The 26,672-nt window shown below is 32.7% G+C and overlaps 3 protein-coding genes across 12 annotated transcripts in view; 1 reads left to right on the top strand and 2 right to left on the bottom strand.

Annotated features, from left to right (window-relative positions):
* The window catches only part of LOC105201176 (alpha-actinin, sarcomeric), a 41,884-nt gene extending 22,605 nt beyond the window's left edge, over nt 1-19,279 (bottom strand). For 2 of the 7 annotated variants that reach the window (XM_039449359.1, XM_039449344.1), the window contains exons 1-2: nt 18,427-18,551; nt 17,763-17,896 (exon numbers count right to left, since the gene is read on the bottom strand). In XM_039449359.1, coding sequence (XP_039305293.1) covers nt 17,763-17,864 — 102 coding nt within the window. In that variant the 5' untranslated portion in view covers nt 17,865-17,896; nt 18,427-18,551. The other 5 variants (XM_039449355.1, XM_011169098.3, XM_039449350.1 and 2 more) reach the window with 4 other exon arrangements.
* Nucleotides 1-26,672, top strand: part of LOC105201174 (sec1 family domain-containing protein 2) — a 41,304-nt gene that overhangs the window by 12,640 nt on the left and 1,992 nt on the right. For 2 of the 4 annotated variants that reach the window (XM_039449390.1, XM_039449388.1), the window contains 9 exons: nt 21,117-21,359; nt 21,861-22,130; nt 22,372-22,557; nt 22,656-22,922; nt 23,059-23,187; nt 23,269-23,500; nt 24,004-24,112; nt 24,327-24,473; nt 24,603-24,816. In XM_039449390.1, coding sequence (XP_039305324.1) covers nt 21,198-21,359; nt 21,861-22,130; nt 22,372-22,557; nt 22,656-22,922; nt 23,059-23,187; nt 23,269-23,500; nt 24,004-24,112; nt 24,327-24,473; nt 24,603-24,816 — 1,716 coding nt within the window. In that variant the 5' untranslated portion in view covers nt 21,117-21,197. Of the gene's footprint in view, nt 1-20,446; nt 21,035-21,116; nt 21,360-21,860; nt 22,131-22,371; nt 22,558-22,655; nt 22,923-23,058; nt 23,188-23,268; nt 23,501-24,003; nt 24,113-24,326; nt 24,474-24,602; nt 25,037-26,672 lie in introns of those variants that run through there. The other 2 variants (XM_011169092.3, XM_039449384.1) reach the window with 2 other exon arrangements.
* On the bottom strand, nt 24,595-26,348 carry LOC105201175 (DNA repair protein XRCC2). The gene is made up of 2 exons (XM_011169095.3): nt 25,474-26,348; nt 24,595-25,029 (listed from the first exon to the last, which is right to left on the bottom strand). The coding sequence occupies exons 1-2, from the start codon at nt 26,116-26,118 to the stop codon at nt 24,835-24,837; spliced, it is 840 nt and encodes a 279-aa protein (XP_011167397.2). The 5' UTR covers nt 26,119-26,348; the 3' UTR covers nt 24,595-24,834.

Here is a 26,672-nt window from a genome sequence, read left to right on the forward strand (position 1 = left end):
TTTTGAAGACGATTTACAACTAGCGGCAAATAACATCCTCCCCGATTTAAACAACGCAGTCTACGAGCTGCGAAAGAAAAAGATTACCACGCTCGACAGATCGCGTTGTGCGCGAAAAAAAGTGTACGTCTTTTGTAAATGGAGAGAGCTATTCTTAGAAAAAAAACCGACATTTAATTCCTTTGACCGTGAACATTCAGTTGCGAAACGACTGAAAAAGAAGACGGCTTGTTTACTTTACATTTAAAATTTTTCGTCGTACAGCTGTAATAACAATATTATGGGATAATTTGAAAAGTAATACTAAATTTGTTTTAATTGGGATTTATATAAGAATAAAAATATAGGTGCTATGCCTATTCTGCACATATTCCGAACAAAAATGAAGGAGAGTCCGCAACAAAGAAGCAAATTATACTAAACTAAGAGCAAATGCATTCAGATTCGTGTAGTATACCGACATGTGCTCGTAATATAGAAATGGTATTGAATTTCGATAAAATATCAATATTATATAATTATCTAGTGTAAAATATCATCTGCAAAATTGTTAATATGAAAACGTATATATTACCTTTACATCTCTATGTTTCACATTTTTATTAAAAAATGCAACGGAGCAAACTACTTTATAATTTGACGATATTGGTCTGACCGTTCGTTTCTCCATCTATTTATCTGTCTGTTTATCCGTCCGCTCACGAGATCTCTCAAAAACAATGTAACCTTCTCAACCTTTGTTTTGGTCCAATAGATACCCGAACCTTAGATCCACCAAGGCACAACATAAGTCAAATCAAGATCATAGGAATAAAAGAAGTAATAGAATCAGTCAGTTCTTCCGTTAAAATTTGTTTTAATAAAGTTCTTTTACGGATTTTTGATACACTAATTAAATCCATTGCAAAGATTTCATTGCATAATATTATAATAAAAATTTCATGATTCAAACTAATTTCGATTTGCATTTGATTTTATGTATGTTGATGTACAGTTTGAAAGCTAGAAAAAGAAGGGGGACGGAGAAAGAGAAAGAAAATCACTTTAGTTCGGTTATTGGCCGCTTAGAGGTTCATCACCTTGGTGATTGTTTAAGCTTCAAATTAAAAAGTTATATTATATATTTAAATTAGGATTTATAATATTTTTATCAAAAATCTTGCAAACAACTACATAACATTAATTCTACAATCAGAATTTAGTTCAATTTCACCGATTTTTAAGAGAGAAAGCAAATTAATAGTACAAATATCTCTTCATTTTTCGCAAGAAGTTGTTTTTTATATGATTTGCATATAAGGATAGAACTTGGACTAGTACTTCAGATCCTGGTGAGAATCTGATAGTCTGTTACTGGTGAGGAAAACGTTAATTTCTACTGCCTTTTCTCTCACTGGCTGACTTATACTATACCAAACCTTTAGTCGTTAATCAAGAACTAACTAATTCTATTGCGCCTTCCTTTACCTTAATCCATCTGTCACCAGTACTTATGCTGAAGGTATTTGTTGAATTATATGTTAAGAAACTCGAAAGATGGAAGTACTATATACATAGTTCTTGCCAAAGCGTGGTGTGAACCTCTCAACATATTTCTGTGGTGTGGCTTTTTATACAATTTATGGAACCGACAGTTTAAACGGTTCCTTCTTCTTCTTCTGTTAATGCTACCAGCCCCCCTTGTAAGTGTTCAGGGACTAAACGACCAGAATGCCAACAGGTTTTGCAATAAATTCTCGAGGTATATGCGAAATACAAAGTCTTAGTGTGGAATCAAAACTTAAGATGGATTGCATCAGCAATCTGTATCTATATATAAAAAATAAATTATCTTTTTAATTCAATACTAAATATGGTTCGAGAAGCTTACGATCCTACTCCTTCATAATTTTCCATAAATGTAATTTTTATCATTGTACTGACAAGCCATTATTTTCAGAACGATTCGAACTGTCGATATTCCGATTAATGCGACTGATATGTAAAGTACGAAGAAAAACCGATTGCTTAATAAGTATTCTACATTAATGTGCGTGCATGTAAGACTTTCATGAGAGATGTATCTAGCTTCTTAAATTACCGGTTCTTCTATCTGTTTCTCTTTATCGCCTAGTTTATCCAAGATAAGTACTATCTTACTATCGTCAAAGGCTCGCGCGCTGATCTTCACGCGTATATATGCTACGATAACATCGTCGCGGTGTCGGTGGCACCATTACAAATTTTGTTTCTCCGTGAGTCATCGTCATCTCTCTATAAACCTTAATGCATGACACACGCCAGTACATTAAAGATAATATAAACGTCGTTATTTGCGTTCCGCGTTATTTCGATGCGCGATTGTCAAGGATTATCTCGCCACCGTGAAATTTCACAGAATAAATATACTCTATAATACACTATTAATATACGTTCTTAATTAATACAACTATATATATAATATTTAATTAATGAAATTGATTCATATATAACACATTTTACACTCCAAAAAAAAGTGTTTAATATTAAAATATATTAAAATGTTTCTGTTTTTTAAATACTTAAAAGTGTTTCAATTTTAAACAGTATTCTGAATTAAAATATTAAAACATTTAAAACTAAAATTTTTAATAATTATAAATATTTCGGCGTCTTAAATCTAAATACCGTTCTAAAACTAAAACATGTTTAGACATTTAAAAAACGAAGACAAACATCAAACATTTTAATATTTTAAAATTAAACACTTCTGAATGTATTATCATACTTAAATTTTGCTCCAAATATATTCGTCATAAAATCGAGAAAGAAAAGGGACAATAAAGAAAATGTTTCTCTTATGCATATTATTGACGCGCATAATTAATTATTAAATTTTCCAATATCAGTTACATTAATAATTCTGTCATTTACGGTCGGCATGAGCATGTCGACTGTAAGTAAATATGACACTCATATAAAAACAGCCTAAACTCTTTTTCGCGTAATTCGAGTATCGAGATCTTCGCGCACGCTTTTGTACGCTAATCTATTTCTATACTCCGAAAATTTGGTAATATTTTAAAAATAGTCTCCGTTGTGTGTGTCCATCCTTATAATCATTTCGTGCCTTATCGAAATATATGCGCGTGCATAGTACAACTTTCGATAAGACGCAAGATCGTCCGAGGTAAAGATGGCGACATTTACATTTGCAAAAAATAGCCGTTCTAAGTTCTAGGTTCTGCTTGTTTTCTGCAAGCCGAGAACGTATACCTCTATCATGTTGCGTTTAAACTTGGCAACGGAACAGTTTAATTACGGATCAGTCTACAAATGAAATCTTTCTCATGAGAATGTCAAAGAGTCTCTTCAACAAGTCTCTCGAAGCTCTTCTCGGAAACGTTAATTTATATTTAAAAAGGTATAATTTGATCATCTCTGTTATGTATGCAAATGTATTTATTTAAATTATACTTGAATTGCAAAAAAGATTTCTCAAAGAGCAGAAAGAGCTCTCAAATTAATTCATAAGAATACATTAATTCAAGTCTTCAACAGGACAATTATAATTTGAAATTGTAACTATCTACAAGTATTCGGTTTATATCGATTAAGTTATTCTTCATTTATTATTCATAAAGTTGCAACATCGATAATTCTCGCAATTTAACACAGATGGTTTCGTTAAATTCCTATTGCTATGATATTATCGTACAACACATTAATATTAATATTAATTTGTTAATAGATTTTGTGCAATAGAGACGAATCATCATTTTTTCCAGAAGATGCATCGTTACCACTGTCACACTGAGAGAAAAAATATCTTATGACTAAAAAATTTTATTTAACACACAAAAAATTATTTACTTGATAGGTCCCAATAGGTTATTTTACAGCCAAGTTAAACACTTCTTAATTGAAATATTTATGTAAATAAATTAAAGAAATAATTTTTGTTCAAGTAATTTTTTCTTGCAGTTCTAGAAAATATTTACTGTTAGACTATTTTTATATGAAAGATAATCAAATTCTTTTAATCTAAGAAAATAATTAATTAAGTTTAATATTATTAATTTATTTATAAAATCATTATTTAAATATAAAAATATAAAATTATATTTAAGATGTCTACTTAAAAATAAATATTTTTACTTAAATAGAACAAACAAATGCTTACATCAAAATATATGATTTTAAGAAAATATATTTTTTTTCATTTAAAAAATTTTTTCTCTCAGTGAATCTAACATCATTGATAATATCTTGGCGCGACGCACGAAGATGGAAAATTCAATGGGGAGCTTGAATCAGAATAGTCGCACGTGAGCGAGAAATGCGGTCTGTAATTACTACTGCCACGACCTTTCGAATGAGGCCAATATGTAGCCAATATCTAAAATAGTTAATCGTGGGTGTACAGCGAAATATCTGCATGATGAATCCGCGTTTGGCGCACGCAGCGTGCAACCGAAGTACCGTCCTCGCCCAAGAAAAATAATCGCACTTTCCACGCTCTATTATTCCACTGTTGTTCGCGTTGCTTTGCATTTATTCGTACGCGATGTAGCTTCCTCTACCGCATAACATTTCTATTTTCATCATTTCCCTCTGATATTTCGAAATCCACGAAGCCTGTTCTGTTTTTTTTTAAAGGATAAAAAAATATTTGCATTTTCGGTCGTTAAACAGAATTTTACACGTAACAATAATTTTCGTAAATTTGATACATTTCACCTTTATTTCACTTTCGAGCATGCACAAATCATTATTCGGTATTGAAATTTAAACGTAAATTAGTATAATTTTACATTATATATGTAGTCTATTATTCGATTAGTATCTGTATCATGCGCGTGAAGTTCAATCGTTAGATATGAATATTCCCAACCTTTCATTCATGATCATCGTTTAATAATGAGTAATTCATGGTAGCACGGCAGAAACTTTCGAAATTTCTCCCGGAAATTCCAGGCGTATGCACAATATTAAAATCTATGTGTAATAGAGCATATAAAAGATAAAATATAAGGAACATTAAATAAATACAAGATCAAGAAACCGCACGAATTTTATTTTGGATCGATTATAAATCTCTCTCACCCCCTCTCTCTGTATTTCTTATCAAACATAGAGCCACTTACTATATTCTTTTAGAATATAAATATATTCTGCCTATAGTTTTGAAGACTGGGAGAAAACGGTTTTTTTTTCCAATTTTTCTGCGGATTTTTTTGGCACTTTATCCCAAGATTAGAAAAATTCATACGTGTTTGTAAAACATTTGCTTCTTTCGATAAAGAAAATGATTGCGTACATTTAATTGAAGTTAAAGACAATATGTTATATCCTAGACGATACAAAAGTCTAAAAGATGTAAAGACGTCTAAGGAATATCTTTATGTCTTTTGGACTTTTGTGCTCTCAAAAATGTTAAAGAATAATATTACCTTCAAAGAATTGTAATGAATACATTATGAATAATATAATGTTATCAAAATATCCGTAAAAAGGGTGGTTTTCAAAATTTAAAAACCTTATAGCAGACTAATATTACTGCTGTCATGAAAAAGCGTGATTTACTAATTTTAGATCACGGTTTTCGTGACACATGTGTATAAGTGTGCTATAAAATATGAGTACGCTATAAAATGGAAAATTGAAAAGTATAATTGTATCATGATGATCTCATCAGTACCAAAGTCACTCCGTTTTATGATATATGATTTTTAACTCTACTCGCCACACTTATTTCGTTTGTAGCTCGCCACACTTTGATCCGAAAATAGAAGGAAAAATAAAAATTTTAACAAAAATGACATTACATAATTTCCTGAATCACATTAATATGGACAGTAAAAATTACGTAGCATGTCATTTAGCAAAAACAGCAATTTTTCATAAAAAAAAAAAAATTTTTTTGGGGAAAAAAAGTGGTTCGTTTAAAATTATAATTCTGCCTTTCCCGCGAGTGTTTCGACTTACTCTCGTCTCGTCGTGTACCAGCAATGTTTAATTAAATCTCTCATTTCCGTACTCCGTTGCATCTCGATACATATCATCGCGTGACAATGGTCTTAGTCAAAATATGGCATGCGTCAGCCGTCCGGTTCCAAATTGAGATTTGGCGCGCGGCCGAGAGTCCCCCAAAGGTTAACGATCTTCCACCGCGGTGTACGGAAAGAAATCGATCGAACGCGGAACGGAACCGCGTCGCGACGGCTGGGCTCAGCTTTCACTTATCCGCGATCATAAGGCGAATTATGCGTTATCGAACCCCGTCGCGTCGCCGCCGTCGCGTAGGCGCCTTCTCGACGGCGACGACGCGGTCTGCCAAATTGGCTCGACGCACTCGAACCGTCGAATTCAAATACAAGATACGAAAATGAAGAAGAGTAGGCCGCATATCTGCATGCGAATCGGCAGCATCGAGAAAGCGAGAAAGATGAAATGCAATTGACCTTTTCAAACGCGAAATATCATCGACAAATCTACCGACATTTAATTAACATTTAATATTTCGTTTCGCTTGTAACACTGCGTGTCGCGATCGTAGCGTCATATTTCAAATATTCTGTGAGAATACAAAGATATAAGCGTAATTGCGCTTCTTATTTTATTAAAAAATAAAAAATAATTTGGAGAAAATATACAGCGAAAAATGGTTGAGTAATTTTGATCTTTTGCCACCGTTCCTTAGTATTTGGAAAAAAAAAATGCAATGGCTCGTTATATACAAAAAGACATTTTGTCGGAAGAGCGAGGGATTAAAGGATAAATCGAGTTCCCTGATGGCAATTTATCGCATTTTATCGTTTACGCGCGCGGACGAAGCGCCAGCGGCACGATATCTCCGAAATTTGAACTCCGATCGGAGGATGTGGACCCCGACTATGATCGACGACGTACGACTACGCGCGTTATCTATTTATACGGTCTATTTATACGTAACGTCAGACGTCGCGCGAACCGCCGCGAGAAGCGAGAGTATCGCTGATGAGAGGCGCGCAAAGTATCCGCGATGCTATTGACCAGAGCAGATCCGAAATCGTCGCGCGCGCGACCCAACATCGCAGAAACAAGTTTCGCCGTCGATACTTAACATGCTGATTGCCACAATTAAGTAACTGTTCCCGACGCCGTTTTTATATCAACATATTTTAATATGCTTTTTAATTTTTTGTTTCTCAAAATTTATAATGAAATTTTTATTCCCCCCTTCCGCTCAATAAATCGCATCGGCGAGTACCATTTCATTGATTGCTAATGCGTTAATAAAAAAAAGGGTAATAGAGATAGCAAAATGTAAGATTAGATTATTTATGATATAAAATTTGTGTTCACATATAAGATTGTATATGAATTGTCTATACAGAAAAAACATCCAATATCCAATTAAAATTAACATTATTGTTTTTAACACTATTAAAAAATTATATTCTTACTTATTTATGAAACAATGATAATCTTGCATATTTGTAATTTAATGTTTGAAGAATTTAACAGAAGAGAAAATAACATTATACTCTCCCCTTTTATTGACATTTTGTACAGTAATTTTGCTAATAATTAATTTAACATTTATAATTGAAAACTTAACGTTTACATTCATGAACATGTTATAAATAGTAAGCGAATATTTAAAAAATAATTATATTCCCTAATAATTGTAATTGCACTTATTACGTGGAAACGTATATTTTATTTTCACCATTTATAACCTTGATATTTTGCCATTTATAACCTTGACATTAATATTTAATAATCATAATGTATAATACAATTTTTTCATAATTAATACAACTATAAACACAAGGTTATTATTACTGACATTATAGCAAAGATAACTGTAAAAATGGAGCTCATAACCCTAATCCTTTTATGGTTGCAATTATAGTCATAAAACACTTTTCTCTCAGAGTAAGATATTATTTATAAAAATGGTTGATAAAAATGATAGATCGAAGAAAAGCAAGAGATCTTCTGGGTTTTAACATAAAAATAACACCAACACTGTTAACAGTATATACATTCAGATATTACTAATTAGAGCGCAGATTTAATACTCCGGCATAAAGAATTTCATTCTTGATTTTTTCCTTCAGCTGACACTTACACTTAACGTTGTTAATCAATCAGATGAACGTAATGAGAAAGATGACACACTTGCGCGGGAGATAATTTATAATTGCCAAAGATGCATCTCGGTGCAAGCCGTTAGTGCCCGTTACCCGGCCTAACCGTTCGAATTTACCTGATGAAGCCAGGTGATGATCGCCACGCTGCGGCGAGAACGACAGCACGGAATTAATCTCGAAGCGACAACGGACATCAATATAGCGGAATTAATTGGCAATTTCTAATTACATAGTACGCGTGAGATAACTCCGTCTGCGCGAGTGATCGTACGATCGGGATAATTGCGACGAAGTGGAAAATTAGCTATCTTATCTTGAACTAATATTAATTTTATTAAGGAAAATATCGCGCGGAGATTACATTAAGATTATATTAAGATTATTCTGACTATGATTCTAAGATATAAAGGACGAAGGGTGCAAAGAAATCCACAAAAATAAAAACGTTAAGGAAGTATTTTGAAAGATTAAAAAAATCGTTTTTTTTTTAAATATATATATATTCATAATATTTGAAACACATTGTCCAAATGTTGTGTCGATATTTAATAATTTGACGAAGTTGAATTTCATAATAATTATTAGGAATATCACGAATGTTTTTTACGTCACATGTTCCTCTTTAACTGAAAGTAGAATCATTATTATGTATATTATTAGGTTGGTAATAAAATCACGTCGTTTTTTTTTTCAATGTAAATAAAATGTAAAACCCAAATATCGAGTTTGTTAACATATCCATATCGTTTTAAACGGTTTTCAATGCTCGATGAAAACGGACAATTAGCGCGTATAACGTGATTAATAATGTACAACACACGAGAAAGTAGCATTTTTTTAATTTTAAAAATATTGAAATATTGTTAAGTCGGTAGTAAAATAGTATGCAAAGTTTAATATAAATTGATTTTTAGAATTTCCTAAAAACAAATCATTTGAAAAACGCTTTTTCAAATCAGAATATCCGCTTAACTTCATGTCAAATTAGAAAGGAATTAGATACGAGATATACAAATTTACAAAAGACAGTTTAATATATATGATGTTGATATTCCACCTTGACAAGAACAGAAATCTACAACTCATATTTGTAAAGAAATGTTAGCGTGCTTTTTTTGTCATTCCTTGTTTTACATCTAATGAGTGATGAAGGTGAAATGACAAAAAATACGGGCTGACAAATTAAAAAAATAAGAGACCCCATAATTCTAACCATTATATTAATTATTTTTAATTGACAATAATAAGCGCTAACATGTCACGATGAGTCTCTACTGTATGTGGAGACTTTAACGAGAGTTTAAGATGCTTCGATGCGTTGAAACATGGGACGTATTGTATAGAAAGATGACTTCCGTAAATTGAGACAATCATCTACGAAAAGATTTATAATCTCGAAATTGGCTAAGCTATCAAATAAACACGTGGTGAAGTTCACAACAACAATCAAAGCCAAGACAAATATTTTAAACGACTGAAGTTTACATAAGAAATAGTAGTACGCTTGATCACTCAAGCGAGCTACCTATTGATACAAACAAAATCACGACGGCACGATGGTTGACATGTATTATCTATGAGCTGATCCGATAAGCAATAATAAGAAATATTTATACCATGAAGTAATCACGAGGATAATAGACACGTCTTACTATAAAATATAAGTATCTCTCTTTTAGCCATAATTATAAAAAAAGTTAAAAATATTTTAATACTCCGTATCAAATAAATATTAAGTTATCACTCAGCAATTGAATATTTCAAATAAAAGAATCTAAAGTCATATAAAATGTAATATGTAAAATATAATTTAATTTAAAATATTTTATCGAATTTAAGCATTAATTTTGAGAAATTTGAATTCTTCATGTAGGCAAGTTATGTCTGATTAAGATTAGCAAATTTTTTCAAGACTTTATACTCTTGCTCATATGAGAATATGATTAATTATTGATTTGATACTAATTTTTTTCTGTTCTTCCTAGCTTTTAAAATAATCCTTCAAACTAGAATATTTCCTTAATATTGAAAGAAAAGATATTTGAAAGAAAATTATTATTAAAATTATCAGCCAAGATCGTACAAACGATTTTATCTGTCTTAATTTTAGAATGACAGTGTTAATTAATTAATTAGAAAAAAAGTGCAAAGATTCTGAACAATTTTGTCTATGTCATATGCAGGATGATGTCAAAATCAAAGGATACAAAGGGAGCAGGACACGTCGCGTCGCAAATATTTGCGTCCGAATAGATCGAGATCGCGCAGCCTAAAGAAAGCTCGCCGAGCAGCTGTTTCCGCGAGCAGCCGCGACCCATTTAAACATCGTCGCAGGAAAAAAAAATTCCTATCGCAGGAATGTTTCATGCGCGGTCGGCGCGCTCGCCGTCGCGGCGACGTGACGACCGGTGATTTTACGAGAAATTCCCCTGTACAGTTAATCGGCCGGCGCGTGTCGTACAACGTCCGCTTCCTCCTACGTGTTAGCACATTTAACCGGTACTGTTAATTGGCACGCCCTGTGTAGTATTCTACCAATTCCAGGCGGTACGAGCCAGACGAGTGTAACTTGTAATATACTATGATGGAGAGTTTCTCGATTTTCTCACGTCGTGTATACATATGTATATAAAGTAAGTGTATACAGATATTCGCGATAAGGTGCGACGCGCGTTAGGACTCCCCCTTTAAATCCTTGTAGTATATTCTTTTCATCGGAACTTTTATAGCGGACTTTCTATCGTTTGTACTAATCGATTATTTAATTATAAATGGGAAAATTGACAAGTACCGTACTACTTAAATTATTTTTTGTTATATTTCTCATTCGATACCGTTTTGGATGCAAATCAAAGTTCGAAGTTGTAGCTTGTTGTTTCTATTATTCGGGCATCTATTATTACATGTTAAACCTTTCAGTAATTACAAGTTAATTTGTTGTAAGCTTTTTGTTAACATGTTGCGAAAGGTGTGATTTAGAAAACCGATCATCTAAAATGTACCACTTATCAATCTTATATTTGTATCATCGTAATAAAATTTGTAGTGGTACAAATAGGAAATTTAATAGACTATAAAAAATAAGCGATTTAATTTTTACATTAATTGTAAAAATTTATATAGAACGAATGTAAAATATTCTCTAACAAACTCTCTTTTATGGAAATACAGCAGTTCAAAATAAAATTGCATAATTACGTTATTATCAACTTATAAATTGATGAAAAATTTAGTTGTACCCAATTTTCTAAAATACTGATAGTTTGAGTGAAACAAGAAATTTGTATTCAATTTTTGTGTTTATATTATTTATTTATTTTTTATTTTTATTGCTAAATAGTGCTTGTATGAAGTAAAAATATAAAATAATGAAGAGGTACGTTTTAAGAGATCGATATGTATTCAGCTAGGTATTCAGTAACTCTCTCTGATATCAAGTAGCATTTTAAGAATTGAAATAAAGTAACAAATAACAAACTAGAACCTCTTAAAGATCAGTAGGTTTTTGAACGACTTTTAGTTTTAGATTTAGAATTTTGTTGACTATGTCACTGCATCGATCTATAAAAAAGGTATCGCCATTCCAGAACCGATATATCAACTTCCGGTCCGGAAGGCTATAAAAAATTTTTTTCCGTATTTGAATTTTATATCATTATATATTTATAGAAAATATTATTTAACCGCATTTGCAGTAAAAAAATTTTATAAAAAACAATTATACAAACATTATTCTTCCAAAATTTAATACAATAATTAAAAAAACATGAAGTTAGTAATTTACTTAGTAATAAGTGTATAAGTGTACAAGAATACAAATTAAGCAATAAAATTTACTTAAATCATCAAAAGCCGATATATCGAGTCCCGGTTCCTTAGAGGTTAATTATTTACAAAATAAACTGTGAAGTTTTACACCTATTACAGTTTTACAGTTTACAGTAAATTTTTGGGAGCGAAATCTCACTCCAAAAAGTGAAAATTCAACCAGTCTTACAAAAGAGTGGCTAAATTTTCACTCTCACTTTTAGAGTGAGATTCCAAACAATTTAGTGATAAACCAAAATAGACGGTAGTATTTATTTCTAACATGTTCTTTGATCAATTTCAATTAATAATAACGAATAATAAATAGATATAAACTTGTCATATCGGTAGCTTGGAACGAGAGAGCAACCAACGTTATCACTCCAAGTGTTATCGCTTACAACTTGTAGATAAAAAGGCTAATATTTTACTTCTCTGTATTTCCGTAGGAATGATATTTTATGTTTTTTACAAACGAGAGAGAAAGCTTGTTAGATATGCAAACTTACACGAGTTTACATAAAATTTATATTTATTTTTCAATCCTTCTGAATCTTCTTCTTTTTATTACTTCTATTAATTTATTTATCACGAAGATTGATTCTTGTAAAACAATTGAAAAGAATAAGAGAGAGGAGAAACCGAGGAATGCGGCTTTCGCTTTTATGTCTCCCGTACTTCCCTTCTTCCGCTCCGATTTCGCGGAAGCGCACCGCCGTCATACACGTTATTCGAACCGAGGAAACTTCGCGCAAGCTTTTCCGCGAAGCGGGCATGAACAAACGCTCGATACGCTCGTCCGTGCTTACGGTTCGACGAACGGAACAAGTTTCCGCGGCGACGACGTGAGCCTCGGGTAAACGTAACGCGCGCCTTTCGAGTCCGCGCGCGTTTCCGGAACGGGGCACGCGGATCTCTAAAATTAGAGGCGTTACGAAAAATGTTCGCTGCCGGCGCCGCGCCGCGCCGCGCCGCGCCGCGCCGCGTCGCGCCGCGAGCTCGATCTCTCAGGGACGCGTTACGCTTTATTGGCGTATGCGTAACCATTATCAGCAAACGGCTTATCTAATACCTGACTTGACGTCGCGCCATCGCTGGACGCAACTAAGCGCGTCGGACTCCAAAGGGAGAGGAAAGGAGGAAGAGATAACGAGGAGGACGAAAGGCTTCGTCGAAGCCGAGGGGGAACGGCGACGAGTCATCGTGAAAATCACGGGCATGACTCATTGCGCTCTTGATTATTTTTGTCATAAAGTCTGAAAATACAATCCGAAGGGCTGCGGCCGATATATGCGAGAAGAGGCGGGGGCCCCGGGAGAGCCTTGAGCTCCTGCCAAAAATGAAGAAAACACATGCAAACGCATTCTCGAGGATGCTCCAATTTATCAGTATCTAATGCCCACGTCGAATGTCTACGACACAAAATTGCGAGCGAGATTCCATTGAAAAAAAAAAGACGTTTGCGCGAAAAGCTTTGCTCCCTTTAAGGATGTATAATATCTATTTTCAAAATATATTGGGAATTTGACAAGAATTTTACAGATTGTTCTCACATATGTTCGGAGATTTATTTAAAAAATCCGGAATTGATTCACTGAAGCAATCAAAAGTGTTAGGATATTAATTTGCAACGAATTTACTCGTAACTTTAAGGAAAATATTCAATCGCGTTGATTCAAGTGGCCAAAATAAATAGAAAATAGATAGAAAAAATGATGAAGAATTAGTTCAACATAAAATTACAAAGAAGCTCTCAAGAATTATAATATTTAAAAATGACTAATGAGAATCAAGTGCCTTTATTGATGCACGATTACAATTTTTTGAAAAATTAAAAACTTCATTAAACACAAATCAAAGTAGTAACTCAAATTGTAAACTTTCTTATTAAAGTTTACAAAAAAAAAAAAAAAAAAAAAACTAACCGTGCATCAATGATTGATTCTCAGTAGCCTTTTTAAATGTTACAATTTTTAATTTAAAATTTTTAGTTTAAAATTTGAAAAAGTATTTTTTATATGTAGAAAAAATATTTGATTAAATAATTTTAACCGACTAAATAATTTAAAAGATATTAAGGATATACTGCAGCAAAGTAGTCAATTTTGTTGCAAAAATCATTATCAATTAAATTGTTCGTTGTTTTCTTCTTTGTAGCTGATTTCAGGGTCAACATTTGATGACCAACAAAAAAAAAAAAAAGAAAAAACCAAAGAAAGAAAAAAAAACCTGACAAGCATTCAGTTTTTAAATTTCGATAACTTCTATCGATAACTAGCCCGTTTTGTACAGCTAAAACATCTTTAAATAAGATAAATCATATCTTTATTGTTTTTTTATCACCTGACAGTGATAAGTTTTTTGAAATATTTTAAGATCACCGCCGCGTTTCGACGTCAACATTATTTGATGTTTAATGTCTATTGGCTTTCTTTGAAAACAATTTCTTAAATGTAGAAGCGTCAAATGTAAGAGAAATGTAATCACATGTCAACTGCGATTAAGTTATATTTGAAACAACGTGTAACTCGGATAAATTTACAAAACTATAATATACAATCTGTATACTGCATAATAATTTATATAATTTATATAATTAATTATTATTCGCTTCGCGATTCGCGATTATATTCATCATCTGATATCTGTCATAATAATAATAATTTAATTCACAATAAACACATCATCTTTTTAATAGAATTTGTTTAATAAAAGAAAAAAGTAGTGAAATATATTTATCTCGTTTACTTCACGCTTATTGATACGTGCATGACATAACCAGAGATTTATATAAAACGGATTTATAAAAAAATAAAATGTCATCATGATATTACGAGACATGATTTACCTTTGAGTTCATATTCCTCCCCTCCCTTTGATAATATAATAAGAAAATTGATAATGGAGATCGAATATCGATTAACTTTGTAATCTTTGTACGCAAGTGACTTTTGGTAAACGAACATTGGCAGTATTGCTGATTCTTGTTTTTAACTTTTCAATTCTTCAGCTACATTTTCTACGCTCGAATTGTTCTTTTTTTTCCACTCATCAGGGCGTTTCTAAAACGGGAATGACCCGGCATATTCCATGTACGCTCTTAGTGCATGCACATAAAAAAATATCATCAATTCTATTGTTAAAAAAAGTGTTTACTCAATTTATTTTTTTTCTTCTCGTAAGTAATGATTATCTAAAAAAAAAAAATTTTGTCTTAAAATATGCTCATCGTAAATTTTAGAAAAATTTATACATTGATAAACTGAATTTATCCTCTTTCGAAGAATATTGTAATATGGTATCGAAGAAAAGTCGAAATAATACACTAAGAAAAAAAAAGTCGTTAACTTGACTAAATTTTTCAACTCGATTAAATATTTATGTATTTGACTTAAATACATAAAATACTTCAACTTCAGTTTAATTATATATTTAACTCAACTGCATATATATATATATATATATATATATATATATATATATATATATTTAACTTAAATACATAAATACTTGAACTGAAGAAATTTAATCAAGTTGAAAAATTTAGCCAAGTTAACTTTTCTTCTCAGTGTAAGCAATTCGAATTTTTGTTTTAACTTAATGTTCTTGATTGAAGTAATAATAAATTATTACAATTCAGAATATAATTTGAATAAATTTAAAGCTTATGATTAATTTATGATATATTTGCGAGTATGAATATATGAACATTTGAAATAAGTAACATTTACTTAATTCAAATATATATTTTTCTGTGTGTACAAGAGCTTATTTTAAATAAATATTACCTGTTTCAAGTAAACGAGAAGTATATTTTAAGATTTTGTTAAGAAAATATTTTTTTTTGCAATAATAACCGTTACTTAAAAGAAGAAAAATTCAATCACTTTTCTTAACAGAAAAATGACATTTTTCTGTGTGCGCATGTTGGATTCCGAGAGATGAGATACTTGGTCTTTTTCTGTTCGTTACAATAGGCAGCTGCGACCAGCGTCAAATAAAGAGAACCTAATGTTTTCTTTATCTCTCTTTCTCTTTCTCTCTGGAACAGGTGTACACGCATATACCGGATCTCTGTGGATCTATAGGCAGTTTGTATTCATTTTAAATGCGGTAAGGTATACCTCAGCAAAACAATCAAAGATATGTTCTTTGACACTTCTCTATTGTTGCTTTTTTTTTTAATTGGAGGCTTAAGGAGTTTCGATTCTTGTGAGGATCAATCACTTCAATTCTTTCTTACGAGTTTGAAAATGAGAAAAAAAATAGGGACAAATTCATGCAAATTCGAGGGCAGAAAATCGTTACTCGCAAATCGATAAGGTACTTGGACAATAACTTAACGTGAAAAGCGTGAGATGGAAAGATTTAAGGTCAATTTACAATGTACTCTTTGCTTTCTGTTTTTTCACATTTCGCCTATTGCTTTTTCCGCCTCTTCGCGCACTGTTTTATCGAAATTGAAGATAACCAAGCTAGCGAGCTCCGAAGAAGACAAGAAATACGTGACAAACACGATTGTACAAATCGATAAAATAAGTGCGTAAAGAGGCAAAAAGGTAATAGACAAAAAGCAAGAAACGGGAAGCAAAGAGCATGCTATACACACAGAAACATATTGCCAAGAAAAATGCTTACTCAATTTATTCCTTTTCTTCTAATAAATAACGATTATTTTTAACAAAGAATATTTTTTTGATAATTGTCTTAATTGAAATATACTCGCTGTAAATTTTATAAAAATTAGAACAACACATCGATTCTTGTACAAATTTAATATTTATAATAAACTAATTATGCAATTATTTAATTTTAAAAAATTATAATAATAATGAATCAATTATGTAATTATTACATTTATATTAAACAATTTGAAAATTATTAAATTTACAACCAATCGGAAACGCGGGAAAGAGGTTTCAAATTAGAGGCTTCAAATTAAATAACATGTCAAATTTAAAATAGGATTCATTATCATATACTGAAGAAAAGAATTCATATTCTTACGGAGAATATTCTAAAATCAAATTAAAAATGTCAGGATAACAAGTAAATCAAATTTTTGCTTCAGTATTCTTGATTGAAGTATTAAATAAATTACTGGGATTTAGAATACGTTTTCAATAAATTTGATGTTTATGATAAATCAACTTATGATACACTGAGGAAAAGATACTTGTAGATCAATAAAATTTATTTGTGGAGCATAAATTTATTTCGCTGAAATGAATCTTTATTTAAATAGGGCAAAATAAAATTTTATTCCTAACACATAAATCAATTTAAGAAATAAGATTTCACAAAAATGTAAATTTTATCATCGCAATCAATTTTTTATAACTAATAAACTTTAAAGAAAACATCACAAGTACCATTCGCTTGTTAATACTTGGACTTTTTTCTTAGATTTGATGTATGAACATATGAAATAATTGAAATAAGTACTATTTACTTAATTCAAATATACATTTTTCTGTGTGTACATCGAAGTTGATTTTAAGTAAATAATAAATTTGTTTTAAGTGTAAACGATAAGTGTGTATTTTAAAATTATTGTTAAAAAAAAAATATTCTTTGTAAAGATTAGTTACTTAAAAGAAGAAAACTAAAAATTGAGTGATCACTTTTCTTAGATGAAGAATGACACTTCTGTGACGGCTACGGGTCCTGCTCGATCGGCTTCCGTGTTCCCGATGCGATCTAAAAGGACTCCAGAAGGACCGATCCGGCTAGGGCCGAGCTAGGACCGTCTGGAGGCGAAGGGAGAAGGAAGAGGAGCGAGAGGGAAACGAGGGGAGAGAAAAAAAGGGCGAAAAAAGGGAAAAAAACGTGTCGACTATGATAACACCCGCTTACCTTTTTCTGCTGCTTCTCCCAGGCGGGGTCCAGGAGACCCTCCCTCTCCCATTCCTCCTCTGGTGCCATGTATCCGTCCCCGTAGGCCTCCATGTCGTTCATCCTGCCCGCTCGTGTGTGCGTGTCTCACGTTCCTTCAAACGCCAAAAGCTTGATGTCACACGACTTTGTTAACAACGCTCGCCCCGTTAGAACGGGAGAAAGAGATACAGCGGCTGGACAGAAACGAAGCGAAAGGGGGAGAGTGCGAGAGAGAAAGAGAAAAGAGAAAAAAAAACGGGAGAGAACCCCGACGAGAGCCGCGAACGCTTCTCTCCTCGAGGCGGCTCGAAGAGAAACGCTCGATCAAAGATCGATGTACGTGCACCTACTCGGCGTACGTACGTACGTACGTACGTTCGTTCGTTGCGGTGACAGCGACGCGTGTACCGAAGAGGAGGGAAGGGGTTCGAGATTAAAGAAAAAAAGACAAGGGGGAGAAGAGAAAAGGGAAAAACAGCGAAATCAAGGGGGGGATCGAGAGCGGTGACTAAGGGACGGCGGTGAATTCGAGAGGGTGGAGGGGGGGAGGGGAGATTGCGAGCGGAAGATTAAGCGAGGAGCAGAGGGAGAGAGAAAGAGAGAGAGAGAGAGAAGTGCAGCGAGACCCGACGTGGAAACGTACCCGCTAAGCCCAGAAAACGTTCGGTTTCGTGTCGTTCTTTCCCTCGCGCGCTGACCCCTCTGCCACGAGTCTGACATATACGATTTGCTCGCCGGAGCACGGTTCCCCCTCCCCCTCGCTCAGCCGACCCGCGTTCCCCGCGACACTCCCCGCGGTAGGGGACGAAGGTCTCATTCGCTCTCTTCTCGGCTTTTCGTCGCAGAAGGGGAGACCCCTCCCCCATTCCCGGCTCCCTTCTAAATTCTCTTCACCCCTCCCTTCCTCCGGCACACGCCGTCTCCCACTATCTGTATCTGTCTCTCTCTCTCTCTTTCTCCGTCTCTTTGTCAAAGTGAATGCTCGACAATGCGAAAATAGACCGTTTTGCAATGGCATTTGTTTTGGTCTAGCCACTAGCGGTGAAATGTAGAGTGCGAGGAGCACGACAGTTCGCGCGACCGCGAGCGTCGCATCGAACGTCAAGCACGACGGGGTCGTCATCGCCGGGATTTCCGTATATCCCGGCGTCGCGACGTCGTCCATGCCGTTCGACGCGTCCCGCTCTCACGGGAGTGACGCGCGCGCGCGCGCGAGACAACGACGATAACATTCCGTCGTGAATCTCGCGCACGGGCCCCAGGCACGCTGGCCCGAAAAACTAACCTCCGTCCTTCTCCCTCTCTCGCGTGCGCGCGTACGCTGCACGCATGCACGCCGATCCGCAGTAGCTCGCTCGCGAGGACGCAGGGGCGACGAAAATAGCGTCGGAGATGGGCGCCGCGGCACCTCATTCACCCACACACGCGACTAAAATAGGACCGACGCACGGTCCGCGCGAAATTCCCGAGTCGACCGGGGCGACGCCATTCTTAACGAGCGAGTGTCCGCGGAATCGTCGCGGACGGCACGGAGCAGCGCGTGATGTAGAAGGAAGACTGCGTATGCAGTTTGTATTATGCCGGTCGCAGATTAGCGCGATGGCGTGACAAACCAATGAGCGTTAAGCCCGTATCAGACTACGCATTGAAGATTGAGATTGAAGATTAAAGATTGAAATTTGACCAATCAAAACAAGGAAATTTTAACTCCTTTTATTTTGATTGGCCAAAGCTCAAACTTTAATCTTCAATCTTCAATTTTCAATGCATAGTCTGGGGGTCGATTGTGGCTGTGTTCCGATATTAACTGCCAGTACTGAAAATGTATAGTATATGTGACGTGAACTATAAATTTTCAGTACTGCCAGTAAAAACGGAACACAGCCTGTGTATCATGTAACTAGAGTGAAAATGACAAAAGTGAACAAACTTACTAGAGTATTTATAATTTCATTGGTCAATACTTAGTGAATTTGCTCACTTTTGTAATTTTTACTATACCGTTTGTTTTCTGTTCCTGAACTCCCTGAATTAGTGTACACTTAAAATAAAATAGATATATATTTAAAAGTTAGTGAAAGCAAGAAAGAACGTTCCAATGCAGTCTAGTGCAGGAATAGAAAACAAGCCTCTAGTTACATGATACACAATCGACCCCGTGATACGGGCTTAGGGTCTCTTTCACCAACGCCGATTAACTTATAGCGTTTTTCATTGAGAAAAATAGTGCGCACTGAATGTGCACTTGCTGCAGGTAATTGGACGTTTCCGTTGGCACCGTCATCGCGCAAACCGAAACGTCCAATTGCCAGCGGCGAGTGCACACTCAGTGCGCACTAGTTTTCCCAATGAAAAACGCTATAAATCGCTGATTAGTCTATCGGAATTGACTAATCGCATTTGTCGTTTTTACTTAACGACAAATACGATTGGTCAATTCCGATAGACTAATCAGCAATTAAGTTAATCGGCGTTGGTGAAAGTGGCCCTTAATGAGCGTTTTATCGACGAACTAAACAAAGTTGTACGCTCATTGGATTGTCGCGCGCGCGTCATCGCAGGTCTGCAAGAGCTGTTATTGGACACTGCATTATTGGACAATCAATATTGGACACCGCATTATAGGCCATCGAATACAAATGCTTCGAAGCATTTTTTGATTGGTCAATTCTTCAATTGAAAAATTCTTTGTCCTGATTGGTCAATCAAGCATTTCGAAATAGATGGCATTTGTATACTTGACCAGCTGTTCGATCATATGGCAACTGGCAAGTTATGACTTGTCATGACCACGTTGTTAAAAAATCAAATGTAGTGTCATGAGCTTAAACTCTGTGATATAAAAACAGTTAAATTCTATTTTATGACAATGAACATGTAAAACTTATGACTATATTAGAATTTATATTATCTTATTAAATAAATAGTGCTGTTACATTGTTATCTATATATTTAATTGTTAAATACTTGATAGCGTACATGTTACATTTACAAAGTTATTAAAAGTGAAAAATTATATCTGTAACATTTATGCGCTATGTTTTTAATTAATAATGGAAGGCATTAATGATCTGGAACAATTTCTTGTCAACACATGGTACGATATTGCTGGTTTTGTAAGTGAATCTGCGGTTTATATTGATCATGAGGCAACGGAGTGTCTTCATTGGCATACTGGAGGCAAGGTATACTCCTTCTTCAAGGATGCCGGTGCAGTATCAGTTTACGAACTGGCCATGTACAACTTTCGTGTATGTGATTAGTGAACACACAATCTTTGTCACCCAAAGTCTCATAATTGTAAAATTGTTAATTTATCTCATAATTTTACAGTATGTCAAGGTGCAAAACTGTAAGAAGGCACTTATCATTTCTACATCTACCAATCCAGCTTTTTATCAACGTACAGTCAAGATGATATTAGAGAAAAATGCATTGGAACACATTACAATTATTACCGCTGCACATTCAAGTGTATTAAATTATGAGAATACTGTGCCACCAGAAGATAGAATGGATTATGCCAAATTAAAGAGAGATGTAAAAAGTTGGATGGATTCTAATCATCAGTTGCAAGTAATATTTGTCTCCTTTTTAGTTATTTAACCCTGGAGTGCTATTGTAAATTTTCACTAAAATGCTCATTGAAGTTTAATACACATTTATTATTAAAATTTTAATAGATTAAAATAATATTTAACAAGATTTTTTTTACATTGAGATAAGTGTTAAATTAGCTATTTTAATACCTCGCAAACTACAAAGTATAAAAATGTAAATATATTCTTAAGTGTAAAAAAATGTTTGGTAATTTTTCAATGAAGATTGAGCATTACTTAAAAGTTTTTGCAAGTTACTCAGGACCATCTCTGTGATAACACATGTCAAAGTTAAGATCATCAGAGGCTGCACCCCTTTTGTACATATTTACCAAATTTTTAATTACGTAGATAAATTTTGGCCCAGAATAGAGAGTATTAGTGTTATAAAAATACAAACAGTTTTCCAAGGTTAATATGTTTAATAGAAATTTCATAATTTAAGCTCATCATCAATCATACTTATATCAATTTACAGGACTGTTCAGTGACAATATTATTTCGACCAATTTTCATTAGCCTAATTGACGATGGTCTGTTTGTAACACCACCATTTAATGATCTATTACCGCCTTTAAATAGTGCATTGTTAAAGAATTCCGAACATGCGGTTGATCACTTTGTGAGTTTGTTTAACAGTTTATTGACATATTTGAATTTGAAAGAAGATATTTACTCAATGGGAAAATTTAGCGAATATGTTGCGGAGAAATTAGAAACATTACCAATGGCTATCGATCGTAGAAACGTAAGTATTTTATTTATGAAAGATTCTTAAATAGATTCTAATGATTAATGAAATCTGTTTATTTCCATCAACATTGATCTCGGTTTAATTTATTCATCTTTTTTTAATTCTTAATATTAAAAAAAAAAAGAATAAATTAAACCAAAATCAAAATTAATCTACATTGATGGAAATTGATAAAAACAAGTAATAAATGTACTAAAAAATATTGAAAAATGTAATGTTATGTTGTATATGTTAGAATTTAGCTGGTGCAAGGGGAAAGGGAGTAGCTTTGATCTTTGTTGATAGAACATTAGATCTTTGTACTTCCACTAGTAATAATACTGAATCGCTGCTCGCGAGGATATTGTGTACTCTACCTCATTTACATCATCACTGCAACGACGTTGCAATAAACATGTCTCCTTTGTTTTGTGGTCCACAGGTACAATAGTTTGTACTATAATATGACACACATTTTAATAAAACAAGATTATGGAAATATTATTACATGAAAATTGCATATTGTGTTTATATTTTTAGAAATTTGTCGATGTACCAGGATGTTTGGCCAGCAACGACAAAACTTTTATGAACATACTAATCACGAAAAAACAAAAAGATGTATTGGTTACTACGAATAAAATACTCGTTGATATACTTTCATCAAAAGAAAGTTTAAAACTAAGAGAAAGTCTGAAAACAAAACTAACAACGAGGATTTCTGCGCATAGTTTAGAGAAGCTTGTAAACAAATTCAAAGATATAGATGATCTTCACTCTATATCAGAATCAAGCAAAAAACTCCAAGTATGTATGTTCCAGTAATACAACATTGAAACTTTATACATGCTTTACCAAAATAATTGTAGATATTATGTATAATTTTTTCATAACAAATACAATTTAAAAATTATGTATTTGAATATTATTTATTTCATTACAGATGGTACTAGGAGTTATACAGGCTCTAACGTCAGAAAAAACTTCCCAATTAGAACTGTTAATTAGTCTTGAAAAACTAGTTTTACAAAATATAGCTGTAAGTCGTGATTCTACGAGTGTGCTTGGGCAGGTAATTATCATATTTAATTTCTTATACATTCAATATTTGCATTATTTTTTATAAGATCGCATTTTTTCTTTTGATTTTCAGTTAAGCAATATAATAAAAACTCGCGAAAAACGAGGCCTAGATACAGATAATATATTAACACTTTTAGTGCATATTTATGCACTTACTGGAACTGAGATACAATTCTCAATTCAACAAGAGCAGCAGCTGGAAAAAGCTATTACTGATGCTGTATTTGAGGACATTACGAAATTAAAGGAAAATACAATAAACAGCGAGATGTCAGTGTATCAACAAACTTTACTGCTTTTTGGTTAGTAAAAGATATTATAAGATGGAAAAATAATAAAATAATAATTTGTAATATTTTGATGTTACAAATATAGAACAAAAAAACGTAAAGAATGATTAAAATAAAACCCATTTAAATACAGTATCAATATTTACAGGAATTTATATATATATATATATATATATATATATATATATATATATATATATGAATGTACTAATTATATCAATTTATATATATGAAACTAATATAAAAATATATAAAATTGTTTTCTAAATATATACATGATTTATTTTATATATATAAATTCTTTATTTAAAAAATATTACATTGATAATAATTTTAATCAAAAATATTAACTGTATTAAATTATTTCTAATCAAATTTTTATATAAATTTATTAAAAATATAGATTATGAGAATAACTTGTCATTTTACTGAATAATTAAATAAGATATATAACAAATGTACATCTGCAATATACTATATGCCTACATACATCTAAATACATATATTTAAATTAGGTACTACAGATGTTGATACTATAAAGGAAACGTCTGCAAAAGTAGCAAAACATATTATGAATATCTTGCATGAAATAATGCAGCAACGCGCTTTTCTACATAATTATACGTACGTAACTACATATCTATATAATTATTATAATATATTTCTATATGTAAATGCATTTTTAGTAGTATGTAGAAAAGCAATAAGTTTAAAATTAAATATATTCAATGCTTTCAATATTTATACTTCATATTTTGAATGATTGTTTTTAACTATGCATATTTTACATTTGCTAAAATATAAAAAAATATAATAGCTTTTTTTATATTTCTTACAGTTCCTTGATGTCCAAAGCAAGTTCTCAAGAGATTGTTCAACGTGTCGGCATCTTGCAACAATTATTAACAGATATACTTCATCCAGATAGACGTGAACTTCCTGATTTACACCAGAGATCACAGTCGTTTATTTCTGCTGGATTCAAGTAAGTTCATGTATATATTATATTACTTTATCATTATATGCTTTAAATGTTTTTTATTTAGTGTTTTTCTCAATTTTTCTAAAAAAAGTTTTAAAGAAAACTAAATTCAAATGATATATACCTTGACAGCTTACTCTCTAAAGGAAGAATGAAACATCATCCATGTGACAACAATTGGATTATCGTTTATGTCATTGGAGGTATAACACCAGAAGAAATAAGAGAGTGCAAAGAAATTATATCATCATTTAATTCAAATTGCCAAATAACAATAGCAGGTTCAAGACTGTTAAATCCATTAGACATAGTTGATAAGGTTCTTTTTTCATCAATTGATTATTGAAACGTTTTGCTTGCATTATTACTGAATCCATTTTATACCAGAATCAGAGATTGTATAACAGATTTGTTTTACATCATCAGTAGATTGTACGTGACACATAAACTCACGAGCTGCAGCTTTTTTGCCAAGCTGCAGTCTATAATTTATACCTGTCTCCTCTAACAGATTGGTACATTTTGTGTGTGATTCATTTTTGGGAAGTTTGGATAGTAACTAGTTAAAAAAAATGAAAGTTAAATAATAAAAAATAATATGATTAATTAAATAATAAAGTTAATAACTTTTAACTTAATTTTAAATAAGATAATTTTTAACTTTAACTAATTTTTTTCTTAATTTAAAAATTTATGTATGTATAAGAAAAAATATTCCTATATAAAATACAATATTTTTATACAGGATTTAATTTACTAAAATATTTTTATTTGATGATCGGTTATATAATTGTTTTATTACTTAATGTAATATAATTAAAAAAATTTTAATTCAATGTAAAGAATGCTTTTCAAAATCAACTTTTAATTTAACTAAGTTAATTCAATTTTAATGCAGCTTTTGATTGAAGTTAATTTTACGTTCATGCAGTTTATAAATAAGTTAATTTTACAACAAATTAATTTTACCATTAACTTAATTTAGCTTGAGATATCAACTTACCCAATCCTGGTGTTTGGTCACCGGTCCATCCCATCTTGTATAAATTGTTGCAATGTGAAATTTAGACGTTTGAGTCTGAATGATTCGAAGTAAGTCTTTAGCATAGTAATCCATAGTCATAGCCTTCTCTTTCCTCGCCTGCCAATAGTACGCCAGTATATTGTCTATAGCTAACAGAGCGATTCTTCCATTACCATTAAACTCGTCTGCAAGTGTGTGCAGAATCAGCTGAAGTTGATTGTTATTGCAGCAGCTGATCACAGTCAAATTCTCTAGAGACTTATTTACAAGGTAATCCACCGTCTCGGCTGGAGGTTGTACCACAGCTTCCTGATATGCATTGTGTACTGTGGAAGTCATTAGCTCAGCTATCTTGTTCATCTGCACATGGCCGAGCGTGTCAATCAGTATCGAACAGGCATCGCAACCGTCGATCTTGATACCTTTGTACCGTGCTGGCAATATGCATTTCGCTATGAATTGGCACAGTAATAGAGTCTTTCCAGTGGACGACGGTCCGACGATCTCTATGATGCTCCTGTTGTTGACATCGCTCGAAAATAGAACGTTGTCGAGGTTAATTGAACGCGGTTTCTCGCTAAATCTCGATAATAGCTCTAGTCCACCTTCGGAATGGAAGGCCATATTATTAATAATTTACGAATACACGTCTATTTCTTTTCTATATCACTGCAACGTTTTAAATATTAGTAATTAATAAGCATTAATTCATTATTAGGTATTGTTGATTATCCACAATTCGATCAAAGCCCGCCAGATCTTTCGTCACAGCCATTTTGTTTTAATGACGTCACGAAAGTGCGATAGTATCGATATTTTATCGCGTGTTGCAATTTTCAATGTCATTTTTGATATTAAAAATGTTTACATACATTATCTCTCTCCCTCAGAAAATTATTATAATTGATATATTATTTAGTAGCCATTTTTAATAATTAGTAAAATATTTTAGATTATATTAGAATACGTTTCTAAGAAAGTTACAGTAATTGATCTATTGCTTCGATCATATCGATATTTCAAATCTCGCAATCAATCACTTTTCGATAGATTTCGAATTTCAGAATTAAAGCGTTCAAATCCACAGATTGTAGATTCGTATTGTAAATATATTATAATCTTAAAGTGTTTCAATATTTTTATTATATATGATTTTACAGATTTGATAAAATTATGAT

Source organism: Solenopsis invicta, chromosome 1 (assembly GCF_016802725.1).
Source record: "Solenopsis invicta isolate M01_SB chromosome 1, UNIL_Sinv_3.0, whole genome shotgun sequence".
Lineage (NCBI taxonomy): Eukaryota > Metazoa > Arthropoda > Insecta > Hymenoptera > Formicidae > Solenopsis > Solenopsis invicta.